Source organism: Martes martes (assembly GCF_963455335.1).
Source record: "Martes martes genome assembly, chromosome: 5".
Classification (NCBI taxonomy): Eukaryota; Metazoa; Chordata; class Mammalia; order Carnivora; family Mustelidae; genus Martes; species Martes martes.
Genome location: NC_137892.1, coordinates 20,445,742 through 20,470,907, shown reverse-complemented (window position 1 = coordinate 20,470,907; position 25,166 = coordinate 20,445,742). Strand labels below are relative to the sequence as shown.

At 57.0% G+C, this 25,166-nt stretch overlaps 2 protein-coding genes and 1 long non-coding RNA gene across 7 annotated transcripts in view; 1 reads left to right on the top strand and 2 right to left on the bottom strand.

Moving 5' to 3' along the window:
• The window catches only part of PHYKPL (5-phosphohydroxy-L-lysine phospho-lyase), a 35,168-nt gene extending 23,144 nt beyond the window's left edge, over nucleotides 1-12,024 (bottom strand). Inside the window, exons 1-8 of one of the 4 annotated variants that reach the window (XM_080803623.1) lie at nucleotides 11,887-12,024; nucleotides 10,904-11,022; nucleotides 9,686-9,845; nucleotides 6,622-6,696; nucleotides 5,919-6,006; nucleotides 5,725-5,841; nucleotides 4,228-4,310; nucleotides 3,745-3,970 (exon numbers count right to left, since the gene is read on the bottom strand). In XM_080803623.1, the coding sequence (XP_080659749.1) occupies nucleotides 3,745-3,970; nucleotides 4,228-4,310; nucleotides 5,725-5,841; nucleotides 5,919-6,006; nucleotides 6,622-6,696; nucleotides 9,686-9,845; nucleotides 10,904-11,022; nucleotides 11,887-11,945 (927 nt within the window). In that variant the 5' untranslated portion in view covers nucleotides 11,946-12,024. Of the gene's footprint in view, nucleotides 1-3,744; nucleotides 3,971-4,227; nucleotides 4,311-5,724; nucleotides 5,842-5,918; nucleotides 6,007-6,621; nucleotides 6,697-9,685; nucleotides 9,846-10,646; nucleotides 11,023-11,886 lie in introns of those variants that run through there. The other 3 variants (XM_080803622.1, XM_080803624.1, XM_080803625.1) reach the window with 3 other exon arrangements.
• LOC308342919 lies at nucleotides 3,836-9,017 on the top strand. Of its 2 annotated transcripts, none has more exons than XR_013966824.1 (4): nucleotides 3,836-4,005; nucleotides 5,669-5,820; nucleotides 6,741-6,829; nucleotides 7,744-9,017. It is a non-coding gene; the product is annotated as an uncharacterized lncRNA (long non-coding RNA). The 2 variants fall into 2 exon arrangements; XR_013966825.1 differs by having other exon boundaries at nucleotides 3,885-4,005; nucleotides 7,729-9,004.
• Nucleotides 12,025-13,727: 1,703 nt separating the features above from the next.
• The window catches only part of COL23A1 (collagen type XXIII alpha 1 chain), a gene marked incomplete at its 5' end in the record, with an annotated part of 301,516 nt that continues 290,077 nt past the window's right edge, over nucleotides 13,728-25,166 (bottom strand). Inside the window, 13 exons of the mRNA XM_080804434.1 lie at nucleotides 13,728-14,800; nucleotides 15,236-15,274; nucleotides 17,069-17,155; nucleotides 17,334-17,387; nucleotides 20,438-20,464; nucleotides 20,667-20,720; nucleotides 20,809-20,871; nucleotides 21,783-21,809; nucleotides 22,027-22,083; nucleotides 22,448-22,510; nucleotides 23,323-23,412; nucleotides 24,228-24,272; nucleotides 24,841-24,894. Of these exons, the coding sequence (XP_080660560.1) occupies nucleotides 14,798-14,800; nucleotides 15,236-15,274; nucleotides 17,069-17,155; nucleotides 17,334-17,387; nucleotides 20,438-20,464; nucleotides 20,667-20,720; nucleotides 20,809-20,871; nucleotides 21,783-21,809; nucleotides 22,027-22,083; nucleotides 22,448-22,510; nucleotides 23,323-23,412; nucleotides 24,228-24,272; nucleotides 24,841-24,894 (663 nt within the window). The 3' untranslated portion in view covers nucleotides 13,728-14,797. The remainder of the gene's footprint in view (nucleotides 14,801-15,235; nucleotides 15,275-17,068; nucleotides 17,156-17,333; nucleotides 17,388-20,437; nucleotides 20,465-20,666; nucleotides 20,721-20,808; nucleotides 20,872-21,782; nucleotides 21,810-22,026; nucleotides 22,084-22,447; nucleotides 22,511-23,322; nucleotides 23,413-24,227; nucleotides 24,273-24,840; nucleotides 24,895-25,166) is intronic.

Below are 25,166 nucleotides of genomic sequence, written 5' to 3'. Positions count from 1 at the left end.
CCTGGGTTGCCTGGCTAGCTCAGTAGGGGGAGCATATGACTCTTGATTTCAGTAGTAGTGACTGAGACACTACTTAAAATCTTAAAAAAAAAAAAAAAATTCAATTCCCAATGCACATATAGAAATAAAAAACATGTATATGGTCAATATATACAAAATAAAGCAAAAACTGACAGTGTTACAAGGAAAAACTGATCAGTTTTTCATCACTCTGAGATCTCTACACACAGCTCTCACTTATTAATAGGTTATGTAGAAAAAATCCCCAGCAATAATATAGAAGATTCAAACAACACAATTAACAAGCTTGACCTAAGAGACATTTTACAGAGTTCTGCATTTAGGGAATATACATTTTTCTTAAGAACATGTAGAATAATCAAGTAACAAATCACCTCAACACATTTCACAGAAAAAGTAGCATGTAAGACATGACCTTTGACCTCAGTGTCATTAGTCAGAAGTTAATAATAAAAAAATCTAAAAATCCTAGAAGTGAATAATGCAGTGGTCCATATATATATATATATATATATATATATATATATATACACATTTTTTTTTTTAAGTAGGCTCTATTCCCAGCTTGAAGCCCAATGCAGGGCTTGAACTTATGACCCTGAGATCAAGACCTGAGCTGAGATCAAGAGTGGGACACTTAGCCGATCGAGTCACTCATGTGCCCCGGTCCTCACAGTTTTGGCCTTAGAATCCCCTTAAAATTATTGAGGGATCCAACCTACAATCAACAAAGGACTAATATCAAAAATATATGTGTGTGTGTGCACGTGTGCATGCCTCTGTATACATACACACACACACACACACACATAAACAAATACATATACAGAGGAACACAAAACTCCCACGAATAAATAAGAAAAGCTCTAGTAACTCAATCAAAAAATGGGCAAAAGCAAAAACAGGCATTTCACAGGAGAGGAAACATATGGCCAATAAACATACGAAGATATCCAAAATAGATACAGAACTTATAAAACTCAACACCCAAAAACAAATGATCCAATTTAAAAATGGGCAGAAGCCATTTCTCTAGGGAAGACATCCAGATGGCCAACAGACACAAGCACAGATGCTCAACATCACTCATCATCAGAGAAAGGCAAATCAACACTACAGCAGGTGTCCCCTCCCACCTGTCAGAATGGCTAAAGTCAACCCAAGAAACAGGTGTTGACGGGGATGCAGAGAAAAAGGAACCCTCATGCACTGCTGGTGGGAGTGCAAAAAACAGTATGGTGGTTCCTCAAAGACTTAAAAATAGAGCTACCCTACGACCCAGCAATCGCACTATGGGGTAGTTACCAGAAGAACACCAGGACACTAATTGAAAGGGACACAGGCACCCGTATGTCTATAGCAGGATTATTTCCAATAGCCAAGATAGGGAAGCAGCCCAAGTGTCCACTGACTGATGAACGGATAAAGAAGAGGTGTTGTATGTATATGAAATGGAATATTATTTATCTATAAAAAAGAACAAATCTTGCCATTGCAATGACATGGATGAAACCAGACAGTATGAGGCTAAGCGAAATAAGTCCGAGAAAGACAAAATATCATATGATTTCACTCATGTGGAATTTAAGAAACAAAACAGATGAGCAAAGAGAAAAAAAAAAGAGAGACAAGTCAAGAAACAGACTCTTAACTACAGAGCACAGACTGCTGGTTATCAGAGGGGAGGGGGTGGGGAATGGCCAAAATCGGTGAAGGGGACGGAGGCGGGTGCCTGTGAAGAGCTCTGGGTGACGTATGAAGTGTTGAATCCCTACACCGTACATCTGAAACTAATATCACACTGTGTGTTAACTGGAGTTACAAAAAAATAAGAGAAAAAAAAAAAGCCACACAGAGAGATGTTTCACACAATCTGAAGCCAGGGAACGCCATGTCAAGACCATTCTCCGATTTGAGGAGATACTACTCTCCACTCCACTTGCCCAGCGAACAGTAAAAGGTGTTTGAGAGGAAGCAGACCCACAGAATCTCTATCCACCACCGGCAGTTAACTTGTGAGCTACTTTGGAAAACAGACGTCACCATCTCTTCAAAACAGGGAGTGAACACAGACCATGACCCAGCAAGTCCACTTTAAGGTCTATCCTGAAGAAAAACTCTTGCGCGTGCACAACAGAAACTTATAAAAATAGTTTAGAGCAGCGAAAACCCTGGGAACAACCCCAAAGCGCATCAACAGGAAGGGACACGTAAGTCACAGCACGTTCATACGGTGCGGTATCAGTCCCACCTCGGTGACAAGCCATGTGGACGATTCAGTAATATGTTAGGTGGAAAAACAGAGCCCCTAAGAGAACAAACAGTATGACACACTTTTTATAGGGGTGAAAACTAACTCTAAGGTACAATGAACCCAGAGAAGATTATCGGGCTGGACGGGAGGGCGGGGGTGGGGGGGAGCAGCCATATAGGTAGATGCACCAGTCCAGGGCCTAACTTTTACTTGGAAATGATGGCTTCTTGGGTGCTTGTGAGGTTATTCAAAACAACCAGTTAACCGGTTCACAGAGCGAGGACGGTGCAGGGACAGAGGTTTCTGTAATCTGACTATGTGCACTTCAGGTCAAGATAAAGAAACAAAACAAGCGGGCTCGTGCTCCACTGGGCGGTGTTTCACTGGGCACAGCACACGCCTTCCTGCCCCCAGGGCTATTCCTCTCACACCTCTTCTCTCCTTCCCACCCCACCCCCAATCCCTCATGGTGTCCCCGTGCTCTCCGACAGCTGACATCACACCCCTTCTAAGGAGCCCTTCTCCACGCCTCCCTGATCCGGTGTCTGTGGGTCTGTCTTCCCCCAACAGGGAGCCTGTGCTGGGCAGAGGCTCTGTCTGCGTGCCCCCTGCGCGTCCAGTGAGGATTTGCTGAACTGTCAGCCCTCACACTTCACGACCCTCTCTGCCAACTCCCTACCACCTTGCCCAATCCCGACATGTTTCTGTCTCCAATTCAAACTGGCTCTTTTTGTGGGAAGTCACAGTGACTACCTCTTCCCCTAAAACACCATCCCTTCCTATTTCTTCCCTGTGGTCGGTGCCCAGGTCTGGGCCTCCTCCTCTTTTGCCTGCATCGGTCTCCCCACCGCTGGTTCTTTCTCCACACTAATCGCCTGAGATCCTTCTAGAGTGTATTTCACATCTCTAACCCCAGCGAAAACCCTTCCATGGCTCCTCCCTGCCCTCGGGACCAGTCAGTGGCCACCATGCTCCTCTCACCCACTGCGTGTTCTCTCAGCCAGCAAACAGGCTTCTCCTCCAACACAAGGACCCCTTTCACTTAGGGAAAGCTCTCCAGCCTGTACCCCAAGGCCGGGGGGCCTTGTCCTCCTTGAAGCTCCCACTGGAATGTCAACTCTGCTCCCAGACCACCCACTACCTGAACAGGGGGCGCTCCGCACACATCTGCCGTCGGCTGAGGCACAAGGCCTGGCGTGGAGCGGGTCGCCCCTGCTGGGAGGGAGAGACAGCCTCTTGTATTCTTTCTGTATACTTTACAAGGCACGATCTCTTGTGACAGCTTTTGGATTGAGGCTAGTTTTTAAGGCCCTATGTTTCTTCCTCTGACCTGCGGTAACCCCCAAGGACAGCATTTTAGCAGTCTCTGCTCGGGGCACCGTGCTAGGCCTGGAGCCTTTGCTTATTGACAAGCAGGGTGGGGCCTAGCAGAACCCACAGCGCTCCTTTGCCCTAGAGCCTTTACTCACTGTGTTGAAATACTCGACGCCGGTGGCTTCAAAGGCCCTAGCCACAGCTTGGGTTGTGGCCACGCAGGCTACCGGGTGACCATTGCCAATCGACTTGCCCATGGTGACAATGTCGGGGACAAAGTCTTCTCCCTGCAGCTGGAAGGCCCAGAAGTGCTTGCCTACTCGGCCAAAGCCCACTTGAATCTCGTCCGCGACAAAGAGCCCTCCGGCCCTGTGGATGTGCCTGTGGCAGAGGACAGATGGCTGACGGGGTGTGCGGTAAGAGATTCGGACCGGGAGCTGGGGGGGTCTTGCACTCTGAACCCTGGCTCTGACAGCAGTGAGGTGGGGGCATTAGGCAGGTGGCTGGCTTTCCTGGGGCCACCATTTCTTCTCAAAATTCTGGCCAAAAGGCCAGGCTAAGGCTGGAATTTGGAACAAAGGTCGGGAAGCCCCAGGACAGCCCTGCCCTCCCTGAGGCACCCCCGCCCAGCTACTCACTCTGCCACTTCGGGGAAGTAGCCGGCCGGGGGAATGATCTGCCCTGCAACACTGGGCAGAGACTCCACAAAAAAGGCTGCGATCTGCGGAGGAGACAGAATGCTGGGGACACCGCTGGGGAGGCACTGGGTGGCTGGCTCAGCGCTGGCTCCTAGCAGGATGAGTCCCCAGCACCGCTGTGTGGCCCCTCTGGGCTCCAGATCACAGCTGGTCTGTGACCAGGTTTTCTTTTGGGCAAACCAACTCTTACCGCACGGAATTCTCCAGACTCCTTATACTTAGCATGTCCCAGATGAAAGCCACTGATTTCTCCCTCATCAGCCTGTTCCTTCTCTGCTCCTACCTGGTGCCTCCCATCACCCCACTGAGAGAAACGCGGCCCCCCTCCGTGATCCATCGGTCAGCATGGCCTCTGCCTCTCTACCGTCTGTGCACCCCCTGCCTCCCCTCCACCTGGACACACCTGCCTCGACCTCCTGCAGATGTCACCTAACAGGATGCCTCCTGCAGTCAGTCCGTCATCCAGTGGCCACCAGGACGATCCACAGCTCAGTCACTGAACTCATCACTGTCCTGTTTAAACCCCTTCAGTGACCCCATTTCTCCCAGCCATGACCTCCAAGCTGTGTCAGGTCTCGGACCTGCTGCAGAGACTACGGCCCAGGGGGAGGGCTGATGGTGTAGGAACCAGCCACCCCTGCTGCCCACAGAGCCATCACTTTTCTGGTTTTCTGTAAGTGGAGGCCAAGCATCTGAAACGCACATGCCAAGCTCCCCTGATCTGGTCCTGCCCTTCATTCTGGCTTCACTGCGTGCTTGTCTCGGCTGAACATCCTGCGTTCAGCTGTCACTACATCAGCAAGGCCTTCCAGAAAGCCCTGATACCACTAGCTGACTCCCTGCCGCTACTGCGGCCCCGGCCATGGCTCCCCCAGAGCACACACCCCTCCAGTCTCTGCCCCTGTGCTACCTGTCCACCGCAACACCATGCGTGGGGCCTCTTCCCGGCGGCGGGCCGGGTCCACTCACGGGCATCCCCTCGATCCCGTCTTGTCACTCTCCCTCTGAACACCCTTCAGACCTTCCTGGTGGCCTCCAGCCCCTCGGCATAGTCCTTGTGGTCCCTTGCCACAGGGCTCCTGCCTGCCTCTCCAGGCCTGTCTCCTGCCAGCTCAGCCGGGCCCCACACTGGTGAGGGGCCACCCCTGCAGGCCGCCCCCCTGCTCAGCATGCCTTTCCTCTCCTCCCCCGCACCCCTGGCCACTGAGTGCCAACCCCCACTCACTGCAATCACACAGCATCTCCGCCAAGGACCCTCCTCGCGCCCACATCAGTCCAGCCCTGGCCCCTGGCCCCGTCACATCCAGTACAAGTCTTTAGCTAAACTCTCTGCAGAACACCTAAACCTTCTAGATTCCTCAAAGGTGGGCTCTGGTTCCAGGATCTCTCAGGACCCGGTGTTTGCTGTTCCATTCCTGGGGACTGCACACGTGTTACCTTCCTGCCCTTCTCCTGCACGCTGTTCACCACACGCTTCACCTCGCTGGCGTAGGCCGCTGCTGGATTGGGGTGGTCCTCCCGGTAAAGACCCCGGTAGGTGTCTGGGAGAGGTGCCTGTGGGGAGCGACAGCGTCGTGTCATCCGGGCTCGGGAGGGAGCACCGACCTGGTGCCTGCTTGGGCAGTGCATACCACGTGGACCCACTCCTTCTGGCCATCCAGGTCTCGGAACTTGTACGGGCTGATGTCGATCAGGGAGCTCAGGTGACCGTGATAAGCACTGAGGAGGAGAAGGGGGGAGTGGATCAGGCTCACGTGGCCCATATTCCATGGCCCGGCCCCAACAACAGTCTCCCCACCTCAGGAGCCTCAGGGCAGGCCAACGTGACACAGCCCCCCGAGTCCTAGGGCTGGGAACCAGCACAGGCCTGGGAGCCCGGGAGCCAGACCTCCTGTGAGGCCGTTTACTAGCTAGGTAATGGGGACTGATCATTTGGCCTCTGTGGCTTCAGTGCTCTTCTCTGTGAAGTTGGGGTCGGGGTGGGGGGGTGGTTTTCCTCCTACAGAACTGTAATGAAGCCTGAGTGGGGTAATGCTCCAGCCCTGGGCCTGGGCCTGGGCCCCGTGCACAGCAGACACTCAGTGCCGTCAGGACAGTTTTAATACCTAAACTTGTGGGGCCAAGTCTCACTTCCTTACAAAGCATCCTCTGCTCCCAGAAGAGAGGCCCTGGGGGGAAGAGCCCCCTGGTGCGTGTAGGGATGTCTCTATGGCCAGGTCCTCATGCTTCCCTCCACGAGCCCAGGCCCCTCATCCCCCACCCGAGGCACTTAAGGCTAGAGCCTCGCTCACCCCCAGTAAGTGGTGAGCCCAGGCTTCTGTAAAGGGCACTTACTGGTCTAATACCACCACGTCCCAGTGTCCCGTGTACTGGCGGGCCAGCCTCAGGGCCAGGTCATTGGCTTCTGACCTATGACAAAAAAAGGAGGGCACTGCTCAGACAGCTGTCCACAGGTTTCCTCCTGGATACGTGCTTCCTACAGAGAAACCCGGAGGGAACGAGGAGATCTTCCAGCAACAAGAAGATTCTCAGGATGCCATGTGTGAGTCGTTCGACTGCATTCATTCAAAGAAAATTTTGTCAAATGCCTTCTGTGTGCAGTGAGCTGGGGGTGGGGGGCAAGCAGTAAGTCAAACAGGTCCCGGCCCCCCTGGAACTTACATTCTATGGTGGGTCTTGAGAGCCAAGCCAAAACCAAACCAAAACAAAAACAAGGAAAGAATGATCACTTTGCTAAGTGCCCCCAAGAGAACCACACAGGGCCTTCCTTTAGATAAAGGGGTGGGAGAGGCTGAATTGTGTCCCCCAAACTTCCTATGCTGAAGCTCTAACTCCTAGCACTGAAGAATGGGACTGTATTTGGAGACAGGGCTTTCAAAGAGGTGATTCAAAATGATGCCGGGAGAATGGGCCCTGGGCCCTGAGCCAGTCAGACTTGGGTCTAAGAAGAGCTGTGGACAGAGAGACACACGAGGTGTGCAGGCACAGAAGATGGAGGGAAGACGCAGCAGGAAGGTGGCCAATCACAAACCAGGGAGAGAGCCTCAGAGAAGCCAAAGCTGCTGACCCCTTCTTCTTAGACACTGGAGAGCAGGAGTAGGGGAAATACATTCCTGTCACTCAGGTCTCCCAGTCTGTGGTGGTGTTTTGTTAAACGGCAGCCCAGCCAAATACAGGGGTCAGAGAAACTGTGAGGAGACACCACCTGAACTGAGGCCCCAGGGGAAGGTTCTAGGTTGTGTGAGCAACACGCTCCAAGGCCTTGAGCAGGGAAAGTGCTCAAGGGTGCTCAGGGAACTGAGATGGCACAGGCTGGGGGCAGCACGGGAGAGGAAGTGGGGAGACACTCAGGGGCCCTGCACACAGGGCCCTGGAAGGTGCTGGGTTTTCTTATCAGTGCTATGCCAAGCTACTGAAGAGGGTTTTTGTTGTTGTCTGAAGATTTTATTTTCTTAGGTTGTCTCCACAGCCGACGTGGAGCTCGAACTCACAACTCCAAGACTGAGTCACATGCTCCACTGATCAAGCCAGCCAGGTGTGCCTGGAGAGTTTTAACTGGATAAAGGACATGATTTAGTTCCCACCTGGGGAGGAAGCCTCTGGCTGTGTGGGGCTAATGCGGTAGGAGGAGATGGGGGGAGAGCAGAAAGATGGATGGAGGTAGAAGACAACCCGGGGACATGATGGGGTCCTGCCTGGAGCAGAGACGTAGATGGTGCCCCCTTTACGAGGTGAGACGGGGTGGGGGTGGCAGTAGTGGGAGGGGGATATCCTCCTGGGAAATCCCAGGAGAGCCAGGGCCATGGTCCCACAGCGGGTGTTGGCAGAAGACAACCAACTCCTTTTGGACACATCAAGTTGGAGACAGTCCAGAAGTGGGCGGCTGGAACCTGGAGGCTGGAACACACGGGAAGCATCTGGGCCTGACACAAATTCGGGAATCACCGCACGCAGACGCTGCGTAAGCCCATAGGAATGGAGGAGATCATGGAGGGAGAGGGCTCAGAGAGACAGCTGCTCAGGACGGGCCCTGAGCAAGAGAGGAGGAACACTCGGCCGAGGAGACGGGAGACGGAGGCGTGCCTAGAAGCTGGCAGAAACCCCAGGCACGAAGCGTCCTGGAAGCAAGAGAGCGTTTCCAGAGAGTGCTCACGCCCGCTCGACGGCTGAGAGAGTAAGATGAGGGCCGCAAAGAGACCACTGGATTCGGCAACGCGGAAGTCACTGGAATCCAGTCTGACTGTGGTGGAGGTAACCAGCAAATGTCCCCGCCCAGGAAGCTCTGGCTCCTGGGCCCAGCTCTCCACTCTTCCCGGAGGTGCTCTGATTCTGGCTTTGCCTTCTTCCCCGTGGATGACCCCGGGGCAACCTGGATCCTTTCTCTGGACTACTGTTTCCTCAGCTGCAAAGCGAAGATGGGAAATTCCACTTCCTAGAAGTGACCAGAGACTGGTGCGTGAAGGGGAAAACGACGATGCCAGTGCTTATCGTTATGATCCAAGTGCCAAGGGGCGGGGTTTGCGGGAATGTTCTCTCCCAGGCAGGCTAGGCTGGTTCTGTGCACACGTCACCATCGCCTGCCGCTTCTGCCTCCATTGCCACTCCGGGTCTGAGCTACCATCACCTGTCACCACTGGCGCCTAACCGTGCCCATTCTCGCTCCTTCTCGGCCCCAGTGACATCACTTGCCTGATTAAAACTCTCTGATGGCTTTCCCAATGCTTAGGATCAAAACAAACTCCTCACTTAGAGTGTGTCCGCTTGTACCAGCTCCTCTCCCTTCAGGTCCTCAAGTGTGCACAGGGCCTCTGCACGGGCTGTTCCGTGTGCTGAGGAACCCTGACGAGATCACTTCTAGAAGGGTGGGCAGCTTCCTTCCTGTTCATCAGCTCTGTGCCTGACAGCGCTCTTTCAGGGCAGCCTTCCCTGACCTTCGCCGCATGCCCAGGGCCCCCCACTGCTTGACCTCATCAGGCCCCTTACTTCTCCTCCAGATAATGACCCCCCTTTTAGGAATTCTGCACTTCCGTGAGGGACCCCTCAATATTTCTGTTCCTTCAGATGTTTCTGTTCCTTAGGGAGCAACCTAAGGGGATGTTGGCTGTAGCCCCCCAGGTGTCTGTGCCGATATACTCCTAAAGCACAAATCAAGGAACCTATAACCCAGGTAAGCCCCAAGGACGTTATGGCATGCCTAACGAAGAGACCAGAAAACTGGATCCAACAGAGCCAGGCCGAGGTCTACAGGCTCAGCTGGGGCAAGGCTGCTTCTCCCCTAGCACACACTGGCTCCACCACACAAAGTTTCGCCTGCGTGAGCAGTTCTGTCTTCACCATCTCACCCTCTGGCCCGTGGTGGCGGGGGGAGAAGGGGGAGGGATAGCAGAAGTCCACTTACCCAGAATTCAGGAAATAAAACACACAGATCTTCTCCGGCAGGGTCTCTGACAGCCTCTGCGCGTAGTCCACGATGTTGTCGTGCAGGTAGCGGCTGTTGGTGTTGAGCATCTGGTTCTGTCCGTGCGCAGCCCGGACCACGAGAGGGTGGCAGTGTCCGACTGGGAGAGAGCCACAGCTGTCACACAGCGGCTCTGCTCAGCCGGTCCCGCCGGACCTCCCCCAGCCCCAAGCCATAAACCTAGCTGGAGAAGAGCAGTTGCAGGGGAGAGATGGGGAGGGAAGAGGGGAGCCTCAAGGTAGGGAGGGCAGAGAGGCCTGTTCTGGAAAGGGAGACCTGGAAAAGGTGTTCCTGAGATTCTGGCAGAAGAAACCCTATCTAGAAAATTCTGCCGGTAGAAACCCTATCTAGAAAATTCATGTTTTTAGGGAAGCGTCTTGAGGCCTGCTTGACAAAGACGGGAATGTGGGGAGTGTCCACAGGCAGGCTTGACTTCAACAAGTCTCCGGGGGCTGGAGGTAATGCTGATTGCCAACAGCCGCAGATTAGAACGGTGAACACGTGTTGACGGCTCGCCATGTGCCAAACACACTCAGAGTTAATTATTGGAATTAACTCACTTGTTTCTCCAAAACACTTTGAGGTGAGTAGCTCGTAGGATCATGTCTATTTTGCAGATCAACAAACTGAGGCACTGAGAATTAAGGAGCTTGCCCAAGTAAAGTAAGTGGAGGGCAGGGATATGAACCCCGGTAGTCTGGACCAGAGCCCCCACTTCTAACCTCTACTTCATTAACCCCTAATGTGTCTGTTGGGTCACAGACTCCCTTTCCACCAGCTCTGGCAGCCCCACCTGGATAACTGAATTCCTACCTCAGTTTCCTTGTCTACCCCTGAGAGGGTCCTTGGGACTGAAGCCCTGCTGTGACCCCCAGCGCCTGGCTGGGGCCCTGCTGTGTACCTGGTCATGGCCAGGTTGACTGACGCTCTCTGAGCTCACCATCAGTCCCATGTGGGACTGGACTGCAGACCCATGTTTCTGACTCCTGCGTGGTTTAGCAGAGATCCCGCTTGGAAATTCTGGAGTAGCCACACCAGAAAGGGCTCCTCTGGTCAGCTCGGTCCAAGTTCTCCACACCTGTCTGTAATCTCAGGCCCCCGTGGGACCAGGTTCACAGCCTCAGCGGGTTCGCAGCCAGCCTGAGGGATGATACTAACCATGAGCCACATTGTTGATACAATCGAGGTATTCTGCTCCCTCTTCGTCATACAAGTACTGTCCTTGGCCCCGGACAATCTTAATAGGATCCTCCGGGTAAAAGAGTCTGCAAGAATCGCTGTGGGGACAGCAAGAAGTGGACAGCCACGTCTGAAGACCAGAAGGGAAAAGTCCACCCACCACAGTCCCCCCTCCTACCCTCCGCCCCCCTCCCGTTTCTGGAAGGGCCAAAGGGCCAAAGGGCACAGTGGTGTTTCCTTGCTTCTAGGCCCCCACTGTACCGGTGGCTGGAGAGGAAGAAAGTGATGTACCCATCGGTAAGAAGCTGCTAAAATTGAAACTGTTTAAGTCCTGGGAAGGCTACATGGCCTTGCTCATTTCTGCACAGGCCCACGGAGAGGTGGCTGCCCCAGACCCACGGGGCTCCTTCGGGCAGTGTTTCTTCGCTGGGATGGGTGTGAAGGAGGGCGCCCCCATCAGGTGGCTGGCGCTCAGCCCTGAGCGGTCCTTGCCCCCGACGGTCTCCGCCGCCCCGCTGGGTGTCAGCCCCAAGCTCTAGCCAGAGGCTGCCTCACGCCCCAGTGCCGCGGAGAGTCCCCCTCTCGGGTTACGGGTAGCCTTTCTCTAGGCTTCTTGGGCGACGCGTCCCCCATCCCATGCCCACCCTTCGTCCGAACTTTCAGCCCCTTCCCGGGTCACCCTCAGGCCAGGCCCGGGAGGTCCTGGGGGCTGGCCAACCCTGGGGGAGGGCGTCCCGGTGCCAGGGCAGAGGTCTCCTCCGAGGGGCAAAGGCTGCCCAGAGCCGGGCAGCGGCCGCCGGTGGGGGCAGCCGGGAGAGGACGCCGTGCCGGAGGAGGCCGCGGGGGCCGGCGGGCCGGGGAGCTGGAGCGCGCTCTAGGCCCGGGGCTGGCGTTCCTGGGCTCCGCGCCGGACGTGCGTGCGTCGTGCGTGCGCGCACCGCCCCGCGCCGCCGTCTCGGTACCTTAGCAGCCGCCGCCTCAGGGCCAGCGTCTCGGCCTTCGCGCGCCCTACGGCGGCCATGGCACCCGGCAGCTGGTCGCGCGGGGACGCTGAGCCGAGAAGCCTCTCGCCTGCTCGGCCGCCAAACCCCGCCCCCGCCGCTCCCGGGCCCCGCCCCCGCCGCTCCCGGGCCCCGCCCCCGCCGCTCCCGGGCCCCGCCCCCGCCGCTCCCGGGCCCCGCCCCCGCCGCTCCCGGGCCCTGCGGTTTCCCTCGCTGGGAAGGGCTCCACCATGACCCCGACGCTGCCCCGTATGACAGCAGAGTTCTGAGCTCAGGGCTCAGTCTCCGAGTCGCCTTTCTGGTGTGTAAAATGGGTTCCCCCGTGAGCGTTAACTGAGAATGTGTGCCAAGCACCCAGCGGAGGCCTGGTTCACAGCAGGAGCCCCAGGGTAGGAGATGAGATAGTGCTGAGGCCTGACCTAGGGCTTTCCGGTCTCACGGAGGAACAGTAGGAGGGCGCAGTGTCACTGGTGGGACTGACCGAGGGGGTCATGGCACCTGCTGGAATCCAGGCAGGGTGAACGGAGATGCATCAACGCTAGGAGAACACACGCAGTGTTGAGGCAGGACGAGGGTTGGGAGGCCTGCCGGGAGACCCAGGGGCCCAGAAAGGGCAGGGACTGTGCTCCCAGACACAGCTTGTGGGCAGCCGAGGCTGGAACCCAGCTCGGTTCTGTCCGACTGTCGGTCCAGTGAGTCAGCAGCAATCGCTGGCCCCCAAGGGCCTGAGAATCTGGGCTACCAGAGAGAGAACCCCAACCGGAGTGGGGCCCCGGGACTTTCTGCCTTGACGAACCCAGAACAAGGGGTCCAGGTTACGGCCTGAGCTGAGGAAGGGGGGGTTCCTGCTGTCCCTCCTGCCACCTTTCCAGTCTCAGCCCTCTGCTTTGCTCCCTCATTGCTGATTCCTTCATCTCTTCCCCCCGCCCCGCCCCGCAGTAAGGTAAGCCTACTCTTCCACCTTGGTTCATCCGGAAAAGGGGAGCATCATTCTCGTGGTTAGTCAAACCACCGTGGGGCTCAGTAAATGTGCTTCCCTCGTTTCAGAATGGGGCGGCCTGAGGCAGAGAGACACAAGGCTCTCAGTCCTTGAGGCTCAGCTGGGACCTCGAGCGCATCATTCACTCTTCAGGTCTCTTGCTCCCAACCCCAGCTCTTGGAGAACTCCACCCCCTGCGTACCTTGAAACTTGTTGAAATTTATAGACCTGATGATACACGGTATGAGGCCACAAGGGGGTAGCAGTGGGCCATGAATGGCCTTGTCTGGCCCTAGGTGCAGGGAGGTCTGGGGAAGGGGGGAACATGGGGTTTCCACCCCAGGAGGATGGGCCTGCCAATCACCCAGGATCATGACACTGCCTAGCAGAGCCCATGCCCTGCCAAACAATTTGGAAGGACAAACTGGAGGCTGTCCGAGAACCCAGGCCCAGTCGGCCTGTCATCCTGTCTTGTCTGTGCATCTCTGGGCAGGTGACTAACTGCTCAAGATCCTCAGATCCCTCATATGTCAAGTGGAAACAGGGACACGGATCACATCGGTCCTGTTCTGCACGGGACTGCTTATGGGGTCCAGTGAGTCGCCTGGATGGAGGGAGGAGCAGATTACAAACTTTCGAGTAGGTTCAGTTTGGGAGGTTCTAGGCCTTGGGTCTGTCTTTCTAACTCCAAACCCTGTCTTTGTCCTCACCCTGAACAATCCTCTGGTTTGTTCCTCTGGTTTCGGGGGTGCCTCTGACCCAGGGAGCGTCCCCTTGTCCCTCCCTACCCAGAGGGGCCAGGGGCAGTCGGCAAGGACAGGCACACCCAGACACACATTGGGGTTTATTACACACACCAATATCCATCTATACAGAGAAGGGAGGCGAGCCTCTGGGTGGGAGGTGGCCAGCTGGGGGACCCTTGTCTGAGGTGGGGAGGCCTCTCCTCAGGGCACCGGGCCCTCTTCGTCTGCACGGCTCATCCGAAAGACCAGTTCTGGCAGGCTGCCCAGAGTCCTCTCGGGTGGGAGAGTTGGGGCCAGTGAGACCCAAACTCTTGAGCCGCAGGCCGGTCTCCTTGGGCTGGCAAAGTCCCATCATGACTCTCTTCTGGATGCTTTGAGACACACGGGAAGCAGCAGCCCCTCCCATCTGGGACCCGACGTTCTCCGCACTCGCGGATCGCGGGGATCAAGAGGCTTCTTCGCAGCTGGGTCCACAGGTCGTGATCAGAGAGTGCTTGGCCTCTCCTCCAGGCTGGAGGCCACGTGTTCTCAGAGCAGGCTGGGTTCCCGAGGCCTACTGAACTCGCTTGGGAGCGTGACCTGCTGGGGGTGTTCCCCATAGCTCCCAGCATCCAGCTGGGCAGGAATCTTGTCCTGCCCTGGGGAACCTGGGCCCCAGAGGGCCCCGAGGGGTGGGCAGCTGGCTGGGGCTGAGGCCAGAGGCCAGAGTGGCAGGGACAGCTGCATTTACTGTCCAAGCCCTGGGCCTTTCTGGATGGAGCATGCCCCAGGGCTCCGGAGCTTCTGGGGGTGTTGGGGGGTGCAGTCTCTCTGCTAATCAGGCGGCTGAGGGCCCAACCCAGCATTCTTGCAGCCTCTCTTGAGCCAGGCGCTTTCACCTTCGTCTCCTTCCTGGGGAAGCCAAGTCCCACGGCTGCCCCCCGAGTCTGCGATTCCCCTGGACTGGCCTGTCTGCTTTCCTGCCAGCTTCAAAGGCTGATCGTTCTGGGGCTGGGCCAGGCGCCCTCTTGAATGTTATGAGGGCCACACGTGGTGCCTCCCGTGAAAAAAAGATCAATATATTACTGTTTTTTGTTTTTTTGTGTTTTTTTACAAAAATTAAAAACGTCCACACGCATCTGTACAGGTTGTGAGCTGGGTGCAGGGGTCACTGGAAGAGAAAGGAGAGACCCAAAGGTGAGGAGGGAGGCCCCAGAGACCCCGCTCTGGTCTGGGCATTCTGTCCTGCACATTTCTTCTAGAACAGGCGTGCCCCGAGTCCTCTCCTCCCTGGGCAGGGCTTCCACCCCCTCTCAGTGGGGCAGTATGGACAAAGTCCCAGGGTGTGCGGATGGCTTTGCCCTCGCTGGGCCAGGCACTGAGTGAGCCCTGAATGACCACCAGGGGGCGCTGTGCACAATCACCCAGGACCAGGGCCCCAAACCTTGGGCCATCTGATGGGACAGTCAAACCTAGGGTCACGTCATCACGGGCAAACCCAGCTACTCAGGCACTGTGTGGTAAGCAGCAGATAGCAGCCCCTGGGGGTCCCCCTCAATGTCCCCTTTCTCCCAGCCTGTCCTAGAGACTCTTCCCTGTGAGGTACCTTATGCCAGCAGCCGGGCACGGGCAGTCCATCAGGGCCCTGGAAAAGAAAAGGGTTTCAGTGATGGGGCTGGGGGACTGGTCATCTCTCTACACTCCATACACTCTTGCCCTGGGTGTCGGGAGGAACGGCCCCGGGAGCTGCCACATGAGGCCCCTGGACCCCACCGAGGCATGGCCCGAATGTTTGTCCCCTGAGGAGTTGGGTCACAAGCCAGGTGGGCCTCTTGCTGTCCTTGCTAAGGACAAAGCCCCTATGGGGCTTTGCTTGTTGGGACACTGGAGCAGGGGACAGAACCGTGCCACCGGGGAGGATCGGGGATTATGGTACAATCTGCTGCCTGGGAGATCGCACTCTTGACACTAGCTCTGGCCGCTCACATTGGGGGCCTGAGGGCTCTCGGGGAGCTTCTTCAAGAGCATTTGAAGGGCAGTCCAGGAAGCAGGATGCCCCTGAGGCCTGTCCTGGTCCCTGGGCCTGGGTCTGAGAGGCAGCAGATGGGGCAAGCTGAGGTTTGCAGGTTAGAAAGCCAGGTGGGGGGTAGGGGTCATCTGGGCACCATTAGAGCCAACGCTGGCTCGCTGGTTCAGGGCACTCAGACTCCAGGTAGGGTGGGTTGCCTTAGGCGGCCCGGAGGGCTCGGGGAGCTGGAGAGGGACAGTGGCAGACACCTCCGCCAGCCTAGAGTCCTGGGGGATAACCGCGGCGCGGGAAACACTTCACTCTGGAGGTACCCCCAGGAGCACAGCCCCCAGAACTGCCGTGTATCCACCAGGGGTACAGGCCAGGGCCCAGAGGGAAGTGGGGAGGAGGGGCCGGAAGGAAGGGAAGGCAGGATAGAGGAGGGGGGGGTCAGAGCAGCGGGCACCCCAGCCCAGCCCAGCACACAGCACACAGCAGGCCAGATCTCATACCGCGGGGCAGGGCCCCCTGGAGCCCGGCGCCCCTCGCTTGCCTCCACATTTGGGATTCTCCTGTTTCAAAGACAAAGGCTGAATGACCCAGGGCCTGGAGCTGCAAGGCTGGGCCACTGTGTCCTCCCGGTGTCCCCATACTTTGTGTGTATGCCTACCATGCTGCTCTTCTTGTCTTTTCCTCATTGACTCATCAAAAGCCCCCGGGGTACGAATTAGCACCCCTACTGCATGGATGGGGGACTCAAGAATGAGGACCGGCCTCTGGGGTCCCTCACTCCGAACCCCCTTTGGAAGGCGGCCGGCACGCATTGGGGCTGGGGTGGCCGGGCGTGGCTATCTGCTCAGTCTGAGTCTAGAAACGCCCCGTTGTCTTTCCTGTCTTTGCTGAGCTCCCTGGGAACCCTCCCAGCCCTCCGGCAAAGGGAACTGAACTGTGGTTCCTTCAGGCCTGCGGTCTGGGGAGCCATGAGGAGCTGATGTGCGAGAGAAGGAAAGGAGGAAGGTGTTGGGGGGGTGACAGAGAAGGATTCTGGAGGCACACAGGAGAGGCAGGGACTTGGAGGGGCCACCCACACCAGTAAAAGCCTCCTCCTCGGGACCCACACCCAGAGAGCGAAGGGTGTCCTAACCCCCTTTTAGGGCCAAGGAAGCTGAGAAAAGAGGGGTGGTGACACTGGCAAGGACTCTGCCCCGGGGCCGAGCCTCCATCTCTGGGGAGCGGTGTGGGTCCCCCTGAGCCATGCCCATGGAGGGGAGTCAGGACCTGTGCAAGGGGAGCCTCCCTGATGGCAGGGACAAGCCATGGCGGTCTCTGGGACTTGCAAGGGAGCTCTGAGGACAGAGAAGACACCGGCCTGAGCCCGGCCTGAGGTGGCGAAGACCTGGGTTGGGGCTCCCGCTCTGCTCTGACACATACCACAGGACACGGCTGGTCCAGGCCCGGTGGTCCCGGCTCACCCTTCTGGCCCTTCACGCCTTTCCGGCCTGGGACACCTCGCTCCCCCTGCACAAGGAGGGAGACGGGGATGTGGCCGTGGCTGCCAGGCCCAGGCCCCCTTTTCCACCCCTCAGAGGGATGGGCCTCCAACTGGCAGCCACCCCATCCTTCTGCCCCCCATCCCAGCCTCCCCCTGCTCTGGCTCCTCTCCTGCTGCCCCCCCTTCTCTCCACCCGCTCCCTACCTTCTCTCCACGTTCGCTCCGGTCACCTTTCTCTCCTCGGGGTCCAGGGAACCCCTGGCAAAAGGAATAAAATGAGGTCTGAGGTTCGCTCCTGCTCTCTGTTCCTCTCCGTGCCCCTCCCATCCGTCACTGCCCCGCCCCCATGCCTGGTCGGGGTACAAACTGGGCCCACTCCAGCTCCTAGGTGACACGTAGGCTGGGTGCAAGTCTGATTTAGAGATGAGCATGCATTCAGGACACCAGCGCTGTTTCCTCCACAGGAAACACCATTGGGCTCTCTGGAGACCCTCTCAGGCAGAGCTGCTGGCCAGGGGTTTTCTCTGATGTCCCTGTCCTATGTAGCTGGCACAGGTCCAAGCGTGGCTAGGGACAGAGACCCGGGGAACTCTTGGGTGTCTGTGTCACTATCTTTGCCAGACTAAGAAACGGTAAGCTGTGTTCTCCGACTTTGGCTTAATCTCTTATGCCCCTCCCCGCCCATCCATCCATCCGTCCGTCTGTCCATCCACCCCTGCCACCAACATTTCTAAGCATCCTCTAGGAAGTGGGTTGTGGGCTGAATACGGAGGACAGGACAAACAGATCTGATGTGTCTACCCTCTCCCCCTTTTTATTTTCTGGGTCTCAGACTGTTATGAGATCTTGAACTTGCTGGCTAGGGACAGGCTGCCATTCCCTCATGCCTGCTCTTGTGGGTAGCAAAGGGCTGGTCTGGGAAGACGTTTCATACGTAAACCAACAATCCCCCACCACCCCCTTGATCTGCCTCTCATGCACAAGCTGAACCTTCCCCTGCCAGGAATCATCCCCAGGCCAGGTGACAGGAAGCCCGGGCCTGCCCTCCAGCCCAGATCCCGCTGGCATTGTTCATACTCGCCCGCCCTCAACTGTTTCCTGGGTCTGGCCTGCCTTTCTTGAGGAGACCCCCATAAAACTCTGTCCTCCAACCCCTTTCTCACCCCCCACCCCCGACCAGACCTGTTGCTTCCCCATGGGGCCCTGTATAGCGAGGTGAGCCCTTCCCTCGGTTAAACTAAGTAACCTGTTCTTCCCTCAATGGCACTGGCCTCTCTGGGTCGTCACTCGGTCACCTCCATAAATTAAAAACCGCGGGAACAAATGGGACACTTCCCTGACGGTCTAACAGGACAGGCAAGAGGGCAGAGAGGATGGCGGTCAATGCTCAGGGACACAGGATGAAGCAGAGACCAGGGGTTCCCCCAGAGAGGGGCTGTTCTGGCCGGCTGTGAGGTCGGGGAGCCCGAGCAGAATCCCCACGGCGGCTCGACCCGGTGGAGTGGGCGTGGGGCCAGCGGCTTGCCAGGTAGAGCAGGTGGGCCTGGCCTTGAGATGCCACTCTGAGCTGTGAAGGCAGCCGCAGCCACACTCCACTACCTTCCTCGGTCCAGAGCCTGAACAGGATTCGGCATTGGCTTCTTCTTCGGATCCGTCTCAGGGATGGCCCACCATCCTCCCGATCAGAAACTGTGTGTGTCTACAGTTGCTCTCCAAGGGGTCATTCTCTCCTTCAAGTCCAGGGAGGACACCAGAATCCCTGCAGCCCTGATTCTGGTCACCGTTCCCCTTGTAATAGCTGCCGGATTTTCCTGGGGACCACCCTCCCTTCTTAAAACCGCTGACTCCACCCCCAGCTCCAGAGGGAGCACGTGATCCGGCCTGGCCAATCAGGGCACTGCATTTCTTTTGGCCAAGTGGATCTTTCAGCATTGACCCAGCTGGGGCCGGTGGGAATTGATGAGACTTTTCTAAAAGAGAGACTGAAGCACATAGTCTTTCTGCAGGGTTTGGGTCTGGGAGGATGTGATTCTGGGGCCACTGCCTCCGTCCCATCACCACATCTAAACAACACCCCCACAGTGGAAGCACGGACAAGGAAGCATGAGAGGCTGGGTTGTGTGGATTGTGTTGTCCCTCTGGGTTTTTAAATTAGGAGTTTTTTTGAGCCAGTTTTCTGTTTTCTATTGCTGGCAAACCAAAGACACTTGATCCGATCAACTTTGGATCAACTTTCCTCTCCTCTCCTTCCCACAGTAATGTGCTAGCTGAAGCTTCATCTTCTCTCACCAGGATATTGCAATCCTGCTCTCCTTACCTTCCTGTCCCGGTGAAGCATCTTTCCATTCAGTTATCCATCACCCGTTCACCCATCATCCATCCATCCATCCACCATCCATCTATCCTTCATCCATCATCCATCCATCCATCCATCATCCAACCATCCGCCCATCATCCATCCATCCATCTGTCATCCATCCATCCATCATCATCCACCTACCCATCTTCCATCATTCATCCACACATCTTCCATCCGCCCACCATCAATCCACCATCCATCTATCCACCCATCCACCAACCATTCAATCATCTCCCATATACCCATCATCTATCCACCCATCATCCATTCACCCACCATCCACCCACCCGTCTCCCATCCACCCATCTTCCATCCATCCATCATCCACCAGCCACCATCCATCATCTATCCATCCAACATCCATCCATTTACCCATCACCTACCCACCCATTTTCCATCTACCCATCTTCCATCTGCCCACCATCCACCCATCATCCATTCATCCACCATCCATCCACCCATCATCCATCCACCCATCTTCCATCCATCATCCACCATCCATCCACCCATCATCTACCCACCCATCATCTATCCATCCACCATCCATCCATCATCCATCTACCCATATTCCACCCATCCATTATGCATCCATCCATAATCCATCCATCCATCATGATCCACCCACCCATCATCTACCCATCATCCATCTACTCATCTTCCATCCGCCCATCATCTATCCATAGCCCATCCATAATCCATCCATCCACTCATCTTTCACCCACCCATTATCCATCCACCATCCACACATCCATCCATCCACCCATCAAGTACATACTCTGGGCTGTGAACTAGACTTGGCACTGGGGACACAGGGGAACCAGTCGGTTGGAGTCCCAGCCCTGGGGAAGGGGGTCAAATCCGAGCCCAGCAGATCAGGTTATTGTATGGCCAGTGCAAGTGCAGAAGCTATACATAGGAGCCTGATCACAGTGAACGATGAGATACTTACATCTAGTCCTGGCTCCCCGGGTCTTCCCTGAGGAGAGACAAAGAGGACGCGTCAGGGGCCAGGGAGGGGTTGCTGGGAGCACTACTGCTGGGATGCTCAGCCTTGTGAGTTGTCCACAAGCCTGATTTATGGCCCTGGGATTGTGTGGTGCAGGGGGTTGAGTCTCCAGAGCTGAGTGACACCGTAAAGGTGCAGCCATACTTGGAGGGCATCAAAGGAAGGTCATTACCTTCTCTCCTTTGGTTCCCGGCAGCCCAATAAGACCTGGAGGGCCAGTTGGCCCCTGCGTAGAAAAGAAGCAGGTCAAGAGGCATGACAGTTATAGGAATTAGTGCCCCACAGAGATAAAAAAGGCTCATGATGACACTCACAGGCAGGCCGCTGGGGCCTCTGTCACCTGACACACCCTTCTCTCCCTTTGCTCCGTCCAAGCCCTGGAAGCAAAGAGGAGACATCAGTCACGGGGAAGGGCTCAGACAGCAGGACAGGAAAGCCTCGGGCCTGAGTGCAAGCTGGGAACTGCAGGGCAGAGAAACAGACACCCCAGTTTCTTTTTAGTGCAAATAGTAACCAAAGCCCACATATGGGCTCCCTCGCACCCATTTCACAGATGAGTAAAGAGATGCAGAGCAAGGGGCAGGGACAGGTCCAGCTGCACAGCTGAGCGGCAGCAGGGCTGAGGACCAGTCGGGTTTCTGAGCTGGCCTCCCCCATGTGGGGCACACGGGCAGGCCATACTCAACGGTTTTAAAGATTTTTATTTATTTATTTGACACAGAGAGAGAGATCACAGGTAAGCAGAGAGGCAGGCAGAGAAAGAGGGGGAAGCGGGCTCCCCGCCGAGCAGAAAGCCCGATGTGGGGCTCGATCCCAGGACCCTGGGATCATGACCTGAGCCGAAGGCAGAGGCTTAACCCACTGAGCCACCCAGGCGCCCTACTCAACGGTTTTAATTTAAGAGCAGAGGACATGACATTAGGTAATACACACCAAACCCAAGACTTCATGTCCAGGCAGTGGGCAGTTGGGAGACAGATGTGTGAGTGGGGGGCATGGGGGAAGTGGGTCGGGGGGGTGAGATGGGGTGGCCCAAGGAGGCGGAGGCAGCTGACAAGTGCTCAGAGGGACAAGGTGAAAGAACAGAGTCCCAGTGTGGGGCTGGGCGGGCACGTGTTTCGAGGACATCAGGGAGGCTGGGCTCCAAGGGATCCAGAACCTTCAGGCCCTGGGATAATACAGAGCTGGTTTTGGGCCAAGTGTGGGGCCCTCCCTGCCCATTAGCAAGGCTTTCTGGAACTATCCAGGCTGGGCATCTGCAGTGAGTAGAGGGATTTCCAGAACTCACCTTGGGACCCTGGATTCCCTGAAGGCCCTAGAGGAGGAGAAGAGTGGTCACAGAAGCTTAGAGGTCACTCACTGGCCCCATGGCCCTGACCTCTGTGGCCTCCCAAGCCCAGACCCAGGCTCTCCTGTATTGCTTGATGTGATCCCCTCCCCACCAGAAGTCCTGTCTTCCCCTGGGTCACAGCTCCAAGCCTGGGCTCACCACCCCCTTCGGATCTCAACTACTTCACATGAAATGGTCTTACCATGGGGCCTGGGGGACCAGGGGGGCCGGGGGGCCCTGGCGCCACTATGATCTGGGCCTAGGAAACAGTCAAAGATGGGTTAGTCATCTAACCCCCCGTCATACCTCACTAGCCCATGGTTGAACACAGTGGACATTGCATGAGCACTTTTGGGGGGTGGGGCAGCTGGGCCTTGAGCCACTGGGCAGAGTCTCCTTCCTGCCCCCAGAAGGCCATTGCCTGGTTTGGGGGCCCAGGGGCTAGCCTTTGGGGTTCTCAGACAGGCCTCAGTTGGAGGACATGCCCGAGGTGCCCCCCTCCCACTCCCTTGCTGCCCTGGCTTTGGTCAGGCCAGGTGGCCTTTCTGTCCCAAGGCTCGGAGCCCCAGCTGGCCTAGGCCGGGAATTAAAGGGAGACCTTGGTCCTCAGCAGCCCCCCTTACCAGGCTCTCTCGTAGACTGTCAGATGCCGACTCTCCCTTCTCCCCCTTGGGCCCATCGGTGCCCTGCAGGACAGGATAGCCTTCAGCCCTTTCTGCCCATCACCAGACCCACCGCCCGCCGTAGGTGCACTTGCCCCGCCTTCCCCATGAGGCCCCCAGCGGGAGTGATGAGCTGGCATTTACAGCTCAAAGCAGTTTCCCCTAAATCGATGACAGACACGCTCTGGGCGCCCAGCAAGGGGGTTTCTGGAGAGCACACTGACAGTGGTATAAACTGACTCCTGTGGGGCAGGGGGCACCCAGGGGCTCTGGAAGCGAAGATCTCTCTAGCTGAGGGAGCCCTGTGGATGGACACCAGATGTGAAGAGGGGCACCTGCTAGCTACTTGAACCCGCAGCTCTTCCCGTCCAGCCACCGTGACCGTGACAGTGGGTACTGAATCACGTGGCCAGCCACCACTCTCGGCCCCGTCGTGCAGGCCCTCCTGAGTGGGAGATTATTATCCCCATTTTAGAGGTGGGGAAACTGAGGCCCAGGGAGGTCAGGACACTTGTGCAGTGTTCTGGAGCCAGCAGGGGACAGAGCAGGATGCAAATTTGAGTAGTCAGGGGGGGCTCTAACCACCTGCCGGCTCTGTTCCATCTTGGTGGGGGGCGGGGGGGGGTTGGGAAGTCCTCGAACAGAAGAGGAAGAGAATGTGGAGGCTCAGAGAGTCCAAGCTGCCTTTCAAAGGCTCAAAGGCTTGCAGCCCCTGGGCTGGGCGGAATTGGCAGGGCCCTAGCGGTGCCCCCCTCCCCCATGGCTGCTTTGGGGGGAACACATTGGCCTTTGAACCCCAAGGGGGCAGAGGAGGGTGGACCCTGTGCCCCACCTACCGGGAGGCCCGACAGGCCCATCTCGCCTGCCTCCCCTTTGGGTCCGGTTGGCCCAGCCTCTCCTGGGTCTCCTTTGGCTCCTTTGGGACCCTGCAAGCCACAAGAACAGGGGGTCGGTGGAACTCAGCAGGCATGCTCCCTTCCCTCACCACAGGGGGCTTCCCCAGAGCTTACTCCTGACCAAGCCAGACTCCCACCCCCACTTCTTCATCCTGGGTCCCTGGCTCTGACCCAGATGATGAATGCACTGAGGGGCTTGGATGAAGACAGGCATGCGGGGGGGACCAGTGTGGGGAGGGAGGGGTGGAGGGAGTGAGACTGGGCAGCCCCTGTAGGGGCCCTTACAGGTCTTGGGGTGGAGGGTCGACCCTGCGCTCGCATCTCAGGACCCGGTGGTGGGAGCCCCCAGACCCCACGTACAACCAACCATCCACCCAATGCCCCTCCCAGCCACTCATTGCCTCTCTCAGCCAATCACAGAATCACGCATCCAAGACGCGGCACGAAAGCCACGGCCATGAACGTCCCGTGATGCCCTTGACCCCATGCTGTGTACGTGGGGACACACTAGTGTGCATTTAGAGCCATACTTATAGGACCCAGAGCAACGGGACCAACGTTAGCTAATATTTGAACACTCTGCCCTAGATCATGCCCTAAGTGTTTTACACACACACGATTATTTAAGGCTTACACCTGGGACTGTCCTCCCCTCCAGGTGAGGACCTGAGGCTGCCAGAAAGGGAGCAACTTGCCTGAGGTCTAAGGACAGAACCAGGACAAGCACCCTGGCTGCACACTCTGCCCTGTGCTAACCCTGCACACACACACACACGCATACACACGCCCACACGCAGCCCACCACTAGGCACCAGCATCACCAAGCAAAGAAAAGGCCCAGAGACCTTCTCTCCATCGATTCCTGGGGCACCAGGCAATCCCAGCTCACCCTGGAAGGGAACAGAAAGCAAGGGGGGTTATGGTGTCCCATGGTCCCCGAGAGGGCCGTGTGGTCCCTAAAGTGGGCGGAGCCTAGGAAGGTGTGCCCTGGTCCCCAGCCCCCTCCTCAGCTCCTCCAGGCAAATGCAGACCGGGGCTACAATTTACAGTCCAGGGGGTGAGAGCTTGGGAAACTGAGGCTCGGGGAGATTCAATGACTCGTGGCAGGACACACGGCCCAGGGCAACAACGGCCGGGACCAGATCTCGCGTGATTTCCAGGTCTCCTGAGCCAGCCAGGCAGCGGAGGGTAAGTGATGGGTGCGGGCCATAGGAATGGCTCTGTCATCTATGGGACCTGGGGATGTCCTGAGGGTTTACACGTGGGAATGAGGCCTCCAGGGAGGAGCGAGGGCCAGGAGCAAGACATCCAGCTTGGTTAGGCCACTTTCTCTGAACCCCCGGGAGTCGGGCCAGGATCCAGGAGAGAAGCAGAGTGAGCATGGCAGACAGGAGAGGGGAGGTGGGCGCTGGAGTTCGGGGGCTTGGAAGGGGCCACATAATGGGCCCATGAACTCACCTTGGCTCCAGGGATCCCTGGGGGCCCTGGAGGCCCCTGTGGCCCAGGAGGACCCTGTGTGTGAAAGTCAAACTGGTCAGTGTGTACACAAGTACCCCCCGCCCCACCCGCCAGGAGCTGGGGCTCTGGCTGGCCTGCAGCAGCGTCAAAGCCACTCACTGGTGGTGCCTGGGTGGCTCAGTGGGTTAAGCCTCTGCCTTTGGCCCAGGTCATGATCCCCTGGTCCTGGGATCGAGCCCCGCATCGAGCTCTCTGCTTGGCAGGGAGCCTGCTTCCCTCTCTCTCTCTGCCTACTTGTGTTCTCTGTCTGTCAAATACATAAATAA